This window comes from Ixodes scapularis, unplaced genomic scaffold (genome assembly GCF_016920785.2).
Source record: "Ixodes scapularis isolate PalLabHiFi unplaced genomic scaffold, ASM1692078v2 PGA_scaffold2__306_contigs__length_199485367, whole genome shotgun sequence".
Lineage (NCBI taxonomy): Eukaryota > Metazoa > Arthropoda > Arachnida > Ixodida > Ixodidae > Ixodes > Ixodes scapularis.
Window position 1 is genome coordinate 24,635,847 of NW_024609857.1, and position 8,673 is coordinate 24,644,519.

The 8,673-nt window shown below is 44.0% G+C and overlaps 1 protein-coding gene across 1 annotated transcript; it reads left to right on the forward strand.

Annotated features, from left to right (window-relative positions):
• Positions 1-750: 750 nt before the first annotated feature.
• On the forward strand, positions 751-5,868 carry LOC8051553 (cuticle protein 10.9). The gene is made up of 3 exons (XM_040218590.3): positions 751-840; positions 3,575-3,607; positions 4,819-5,868. The coding sequence occupies exons 1-3, from the start codon at positions 832-834 to the stop codon at positions 5,170-5,172; spliced, it is 396 nt and encodes a 131-aa protein (XP_040074524.1). The 5' UTR covers positions 751-831; the 3' UTR covers positions 5,173-5,868.
• Positions 5,869-8,673: the final 2,805 nt, after the last annotated feature.

Genomic DNA, 8,673 nt, shown 5'->3' on the forward strand with positions numbered 1-8,673 from the left:
GCCATCCACATCTCGTTTCTCCGCGTACCCAACGGCCTCATAACGCTTCCGAGGAACATTCATCCTACAGAATTATGAACATAAGACACGTTCAAATTTCAACTCAATTACTCACGCGTCCAGCAGTAGCCGGCGCCACGGTGGCAGCCGCCAATGTCATTTTTTTATTATACGCCTATCTTCTTTTCTTTTACTTTTTTTAGTTTTCGTCAAAGAATATGCACGAGCAAACAGAAACGGAACAGAAGGAAGGTCGTGTGTCACGAAAACCACTTTTTCCTCTCGCGCCGCTTCCCTCTCTCTACTGGGGCTATCCTGCGCATCTCGGCGGAAGATACCGTTCCATTTAATTTCGACAGGATTTTTTTTTCTTATCTAAGCTGAGGCTCGGGGATATCCTCTCGTCGTGGAGGAGAGGAGGAGGCAGTGAAAGTCGTCCTAAAGTCCGTTCCTCTCTCCCCCTCCCCACCCCCCGCCGCCGCTACCACCACCGTTGCTGCTGCCTGCTTTAGTTTATTCGTCCCCGTCCTCACGTTACTGCTAGCAAAACGGCCGTGGTTGTTGGTACGTTGTTAATATCGAAAAAAAGGGGGGGGGGGGGGGGGGCTGTTCTTTTTCTATGGGCACAGGGCTCTCCCCGCGGCGTCAGTATTGGGTAATGTGGGGCAGCGGCCTCTGATTGGTCGGCGGTACCCGGCCGGTTCCCGGCCGAGTGACTATAAAGATGAGCGGCGACAGAAAGCATCCACAAGCTCGCAGCAGCATCTTTTGCACTGGTTATATTCCTTCCTGGTCTCTCGGGAGCGAGCCACCCGCCACCACCGCTTCAACATGCACAAGGTGAGTTTTGAGGGTTCGATGTCCACTTGGCCGACGACACGCCTCCGCGCTGGGCCTTCTACTGCCCACTCGGGACGCTCGACTAGGAAGAATGGCTTCGGAGTTTGGACCCTTCCCCCCTCCCTTGGATTACGACACTCCGTCTGCCTCGCGGCAGTGTTATGTTTTCTTCTTCTTTTTCTTTTTAACTATTATTTTGAATTTCTTAAAAAAAATAACTTAATATATTTGTTTCTTTTTTTCTATTGTTTGTTATTTTATTGTTTCTCGTCTCTGGGTTTAAATTATGACTTGAACTCTTGTTGTATTTTTGTTGTTTTTATCGGAGGGAAAAATATTTTTCCTTCTCGAATTATTATTAAACTTCAAAACTTTGAAGAGGTCAAAGTTTACGGGTATGGAGCGGATTAACAAATAGCGTTTTAAATCCGCCACCAGGATTGCTTGCTTGTGGAAGGTGCAACCTACACGTTTTTAACACTTATTATTTTTGAGGCTGAGTACGCGAAGGAAAAAGAAAATCGCGCTGCTTCAAGCGTCAAGACTTCCCTGAAAGAGGAGGATGAGGAGACGCGTGATGTATAAGAAAGAAGGGCAATCCGGAATAATACGTACTGATAACTTAAATTCACCATCACAAAAAAAAAAAATGTATATATTAGAATTATGTAGAGATTGGGAGTTTGACGTGCATTCTCCAGGAATAAAGGGGGGCTAACTATAGATTGACATAGTTAGTATTCGAAGTTAAAGTCATAGTTCTTTGGCACACGTGCCATTATGATACATACATGTATATTATCGTTATTTAGTCAGTGTCGCAATATAGGAACTCGACAGGAGTATTAAAGGCAAGCTACTAAATATCCCCTCCATAAAGCAATCGGACTATTATTACTCAAGTTGATTTAACCATAAAAAACAGTAAGTATAGCGTACTTTAACATATTATTAAATCAGTTTCTAAATTACTGGAGCAACCGACAAGCACGTGGCAAGCTGATATTTTCAAGACAAAAAAAAAAAGCAAAAAAGGTGCACACTACTTCGACTCGCTTTAGCACGTTCAGCCGTCCATGAAAATGCGCGACCCCGAACCGCGGAGTTCACTTAAAACGGACCATGGAACGATATTTGCCCCGCAGCAGAACACGTTCTCTGGGTAATGCGAGCACCTTACAGGCGCCTCTCTGTAATAAGCATTGGTGGCACGAACGGATGAAAGAACACTCGACAGCTTCCTCTAGCCATGTGTTCTAGAGACTAGAGCTTTTCAATTTCCTTTAATGTTTTCTATAAGAGTTAGCGCCTATAGCCAAACTAAACGCATGTCTCATTCATTCTGAACGTCACAAATAAAGAAGGAAACGAAAATCTTTATGGTCCCTCTAAATAATTTGTGAAGCGTGAGAGAACTGGAAATAATTTGATAAACTGGCGCTCATGTATTGCACCTGCTGCACATTCGTTTTGTGGAAGGCCCGCCCCATGCATAAAAGTTCCTGCAAAAAAAAAAAAAGTATTGAGTGATTTTCTACCGTTTACAGATAATTAACAAAAGTGCACAAGAGGACACAAAGAGGCATGGCGTTCGTTCTCAGCTGGGTTATCCACGCTAACAGATCATCATGGACTTGAAGTGCGTTTTGTGCGCTCACTTTGCATCTAGATTGTTTCCTGTTTTCTTGTGGCAATCTAGTTTGTCATAAGCCGATATCATATTACCCTGACCGTTTTTCTTTTTGTTCGTAATCGGGCTACCACCGTTCATTTGAAAGCAGTGCTAAGTAAAGAAATTCGTGTCAGAAATTCTCTCTTAAACATATACTATTGAGGAGAGTACCTAGATTGAGCATACAAGGTCGCTTAACACCGACATCTGCCGAACTCTCAGCATACGTATTACCTTAGAGAGAAGCTGAAGAGGTTCCTTAAAAAGAAGAGGGAAAGAAGGTGATTCTAGCGTATTTTTGTCCCGTGAATTTGAATATAACAAGCATTTGACCCAACCGTATCTATAGACGCGAGAAGAAAGAACAACAACGAAAAAGCAACTGCTGGGTGTGACGTCATACCCAAAGGTTGCCTTGCGCGTACCGCTTAGCAGGGAACGCGTTCAGAGCTTTTGACTGCTGGGGTAAGGCTTGCGTAAAGCGCGGAAATGTTGAGTTCTCCCTATAATACGTCAGGATTCCCTCCTCGTACCGAACGCGACGGGAAGGACGGACTTCAGCGCGGTCGTCAAAGCGCTGTTGTGGCTACTTGGCGCATTTATCTAAAATATAATTTTGATATCCGGGATTATGGAGGCCAAATGAAGACGATTTAAGTGTTTTACTTTTCTCAAACACAGAACCGTTTCAGTTTCCCTTATATGTCCCATATATATAGTAAGGTTGAGTTGAGAGTAATTTTTTTTACATTGATTTTATTGTGTATTTTCGAGTATGAAGCTAATTCAAGGGCGTTGTTGTAATGAATACTTAAAAACGAAAGAATGAAAAGATAGAAGACGGTACATCGACGACCACACCCCCTTCAAATAGCAACGGTGTTTAATTCTGATGATAAAATTGACGCTCTACTTGAAATTTTTACGCAAACAAGGGGAAAGAAGGAGTGTGGTGATCCGTGTACGTATTTTATGTTTTTATTCTTTCGTTTTTAAGCACTCTTTGAGTATGGAAGACACGTTTCTAACCTGTACGGATTATTTCTTTTTTTACTGTTTCAGATTGCACTTTTCATGGCTTGCGTCTGCGCTGCCGTGAGTATCGGTAGCTTTTTAGTATGCCGACACGGCAATGTCCTTTGCAAATGTTTGCATGTAACATTTTCTGAAGACGTCACTGTAACTAAGATGTCCTTAGTGAAGGCTCTTAACGCTACTTAAGAAGGTGACATGACTAACATGATCTGTAACATGAGTGCCTTGCTGCACACGCTCTAAACGCGAAGCTTTCAGTAAAATAAGTAAATATAATAAAACACAACAGACTTGTCAAATTTCATATTCATATTTGCAATTTGCAGCATTATTCGACGAAAATCTTACCACACGCCACTTTCTAGTGCTTGTGCACAAAAACATAAATGTATTTATATGTTTATATGAAACATTTACTTATTGTTTTGTATGCTGGGTACTATTTATATTTATATTGTGTAATGTTTTGGGCCACATTATCCCTGGTGTTCAATCGTATTCTTCTTATTATTTGTATTTGTTGTGCCTCTCTTACCACGGCTTTTTGGGCCAGATAGTATTGATAAATAAATAAATAAATATCCGTAAACAATTCTAGGTTTCACTTCAGCAAAAGTATCCCGGTAAAACAATGTGCCATCCACAGTGCACAACTCGTTCGGGATGTTGTCATGAGCGGAAGTCTCTTGAACACATTTTTATACCATTAAGGGTGTAATAGTATTTAGTGTATACTCATGGCCACAACGGATTGGTTCGGAGTAGACCCGGTCGAGTGCGCAGGAAGAAAGCCGATCGCGTGCTTCTCTAGTCACCCTGGTCAAAGTGCTGAAGGTTTATTTATTTGACGGTGGTGAGAACCCAGCTTGACCTCGAAGGGCAGTTGGCGACGTTTATTAGAAACAACTATAACTCAAACAGACGGTACTACAGTGGATACAGCTGTCTATAACACGCGAGAGGTGATCGGTTCGTACTCCAAGCGTTAACTACTCTCCGACAGAAATCGAACTCTGTGTTCCCTTTCGGAGATTGATTGTTTTTTCAGTTTGTTATCACACCATTTGGTCGTTTGCTAGGCGCGAAGCAGACGACGTTACAGCACTTGCCGATGTTATAGCCAGCAGTGTCCAGCTTGAGGTCAGCTGCCAGATCAACTATATCATACCACACAAACCACCGCTCATAGCCTGCTAGTTCCCAATAGTGCAACAAAACACACAAAAAAGGATAACTGTCTCCCTTCAACTCTTGTGTTTTAATGGTTGCAGGCCGCCCAGCGGTTCGGTCCCGATGAGAACTACGCGCCAATCCCGTACGCCTTCAACTACCTCTCCCAGCTTGTGGACGGAAGCCACTCGCACGAGGAGCAGGGAGACGGCAACGGCCGCGTCACCGGCAGATACACCCTGACCGACGCCGACGGCCGCTCCAGGACCGTCACGTACACCGCCGACGAGAACGGCTTCCGCGCCCAGGTGGAAACCAACGAGCAGGGCACTGAATCCAAGAACCCCGCCGACGTCGTCTTCCAGTCCAGCGCGCTGCCAGGACCCGAGGCCGCCATCGCCAACGAGCCCAACCGATTCCGCGGCGCAGCAGCACCCAGAGGCTTCAAGAGCTAGATGGACCGCTGGACCCTAACTGCGTCTTTCCCGCTTCAAACCTTGATGCCTGTGTGAGGTCGTATGCCTAATGTCGTCTGCAACACCGTGGACGAGGGCGCTGTGTAAAGTTTTCTTCCTCTTATTTCTACCACCGCTTTCTATCTTCCATTCCTGTAATATGTCCTCTACATATGCTCATCCCTTGCGGTGACAGCTTACCCTAAGGTGTGCCTTGGTCTTTGTCAGTGCTGGTTATCCTTAACTCATGTCTGCCGGTCGTCATTGTAAGTTTTGTCTCTTCTTCTTTTTGTGGGATTTGTATTTTTATTGTTTAAACTTTAGCAGGAAACCCCTTGCCTCGACCGAAAAGTTGTTACTTCCCGGCGGTGATATATGATCAACAGAAGCGTCCGTACCTGTTAAGGGTTTCTGTCGTTCTCTGATATGGGGTAACTTGTTGGAGTCTGTTTGGCTGTTTCTCCACTCCCCATTTGCTCCACGTGCCAAAAGGTATCTAGTGGATGCGTGCTTGTGTTGATAACAAGCACATTCCGTTTATGTTGTCTCTCACCTCGTCATTGCTTTCTTTGTGTCTCTCACTTTTCCCAAATGTTTTTTTTTTTTCTGTGGTGTTATTTAACATTTCTTTTTATTGGGCTATCCTCTCTGTGTACACGCGAGCGCAATAAAGAGTGGTTCTTTTGACTTCCTGATTCCCTGAGTCTCTGCTCTTATCACTCCAGTGACAAATGGGGAAGCACCAACAAAGTTTTGTCTAGTTTACTAATTAAAAAAATGACAAAAAACGACATAAAAACACGTTACATGAGCACAAATATCTAGCACCTTTATTTCAAACGTGTTTTCCATCTAGCGTTATTTTAATGGGAGGCCAGAAAAGCAAACGTCACATAAGTTTAATTTTGTTCTCAAGAATCACTGGAGAGCCGCATAAGTATTACTAGACATTTTCCAGTCTATTTTTCGCAACTCTTGCTATTGCTCCAGAAAGACGAGCTTCCACTCAACCCAGAACCACTGACATCGACTCCGCTTCTTTAGTTACACTGTCATGTTATCACAAATGATAAAGTGCAAAGTTCAATCAATATGAACATCTGCGAGCTAAACTAGGCCATGTCTTTTTACAAACTAAATCCCCGCTAACTAAAAAAAAGAAAAGAACAGAAACGAGCGTGGTGGTCTAATCCAAAATCTATCTACTCCATTTTACATATTTTGCCCTTCCCAGATGCCCGCTGTTTATTAAACATCTCCATGTATATATTCCCGCAGGGTCAAACCCCGTTCGAGCAATAAGAAAAATGGGCACCGCTGGGTGGTCATACTTTAATGAAATTTATATGTTCTTAAGATATAAGATTTAAGATTCCAGACAATTTGAAACCGACTTTTTGGTTTTCGGTGCTTAGCATTTCTGAAGCACGTGTGGGAGATAACTTGCGATTCTCAAACTATGCATTTTATCAGACGGAACGCTCATTTACTGCCAGCCGTCCAATTTGGTGTGTGCGTGCAGTTTTTGTCTCAAGACTTTTGTTGGTATAAACTTGGAAAATACTGCAGTATGGCACTTGAAATGTGTAAATCTCGGTCAGGTACACGTGTAACGTTTGCAAGTTTGTACGTAAAAACCAGTTATGTCTGCCGCGCTCGCCAAAGTGTCTCAAGAGATACACAAACTGAGATTGAGTTGATAACATGAGGAACTTGAACGCTCAAACTCGAATTTACGGAAGTGATCACACCGCAAATTCTCAAATAAACATTGTCGTGCATGTATCAAATCACTCGTAAATACACTGTATTGAATTCTGTATTCTTCAACAGTTGAAATGAGACCAATATATTTCAGTCCTTTAGGCTACATGCTGTGCTCCCCCGAGGTATGATTTGGGATGGATTCATGGACCAATCTTAAAACAAAGAGGGAACGGTAATTTTTCCGCTCTTGACGACCACTTTATATTTTCACGTTCTAGAGGTAAATGTCGGGCTCATATCACAGCTTGGGAATAATTTGAATAACGATGTTATTGAAAATTACCACCTGTGTTTATGCCATTCTTTTAAAGATTAAACATTAAACATGCGCCATTCCAATTTCAAGCAGACGCAGTGGGGCTAATGTTAAATATAAATAGGTTTTTGTGTTTTCGGTATATAACGATAAACACCGAAAATTAACTTTCGGGGTGTTTTCTTCTGAATCGGTGAAGCCACCCCCCTCCCCTCCCGCCCCCAAATGTGGGCTGTCTTTAAAGAAACAAAAATCGCTAGCGTCACGGGACAAAATCTGCTGTCCTTTCTTTTACAGCGGAGCTGTTGACGGGCAGTTCTCCCACATCGTGTCCGCAGAAAAGCGGCGTGTCGACACAAAACTCCAGACAGCTACCGCCATCTATGAGCGACGGCGGCAATCAGACAACCGCCTTGCCGACTTGCGACCGGCCATTACTTTTCTGCGGACAAGCGGCGTGTCGACAGAAATCTCGAGCCAGGTCACAGTTGCCCTCACTTGAATATGACGAGGAGAGTCACCCTTTGCGTTCCATGCCGTCTCTCCCCCAACCCTTCTTCCATGGCGTCCGCGTCAGCGGCCACCTGAGTTCGTGCCATCGAGCACGCCCCGTGATTGGCACGGCCCTACTAGAATAAAACGTCATCGTCTCACCTACCAATACAGCTCCGCTGGTCTTCCTTCTTCACCAGAGTGGAAAGGCTGAACTTTTTTTTTTTCTCGTTGACCCGGAACACATACGTACTGAACTGTCCTTGGGGTTGTTCCTTTTTGTCGAATCCATATTCCTTGCCCCGTTCCCTTTTTATCTTTACCAGCATGACGGTTTCCAAGTATTTAGGACAGGCATGAGTCTCCTGGAACATGGAAGAAAATAGGACACTGGAGTGACATTGGGGGCATTAAGAGCGGTTCAAAACCAGCCCTCAAAACGTCGCCCCGAGAAATGTAAAGAACGGAACTCGTCTATATATATATATATAACTTCCGCAGGGCTTAAAAGAGTGAATGTGTGCGGAACCGTCTGCATCAGCTATACTCCGTGTTGCTAGTTGCGTGCAGTACAAGCGAGGGCTACGCCAGGTGAGGGGAGAAAGGGCAAGCACTAGGAAGGCTGGGGAGGAGGAGAGAAACCTCCTCTCCTGTCTAACTTTCCTAGTGCTCTCCCTCTCTTCCCTCGCCCTCCATTGCTCTCCTCTCCCGTCCCGCCTTCCTAGTGCTCGCTCTTTTTCTTCGCCTGGCGTTGCCTTATCCTGCACGGCACACTACAGCCAGATTCATTCCCTGAACAATCATTAAAAACATTTTATATTTATTAATTGTGTAATGTGTCCGGTATATGTTCAATAAAGTTGTGTAATGTCAGGTGCGTTATAACTTATAATATTTTCTCCAGTAATTTTTACAGTAGCTTTACAACACAAGCCCGACAAACACCGATTTTTCTCCGGCATTGAAATTAGACGCCGTTTCAAGGA

Excerpts from the sequence above, each read along its gene's own strand:
- LOC8051553 (XM_040218590.3), top strand. Across the intron at positions 3,608-4,818 it reads TGGCTTGCGTCTGCGCTGCC|GCCGCCCAGCGGTTCGGTCC; the intron begins GTGAGTATCGGT and ends TAATGGTTGCAG.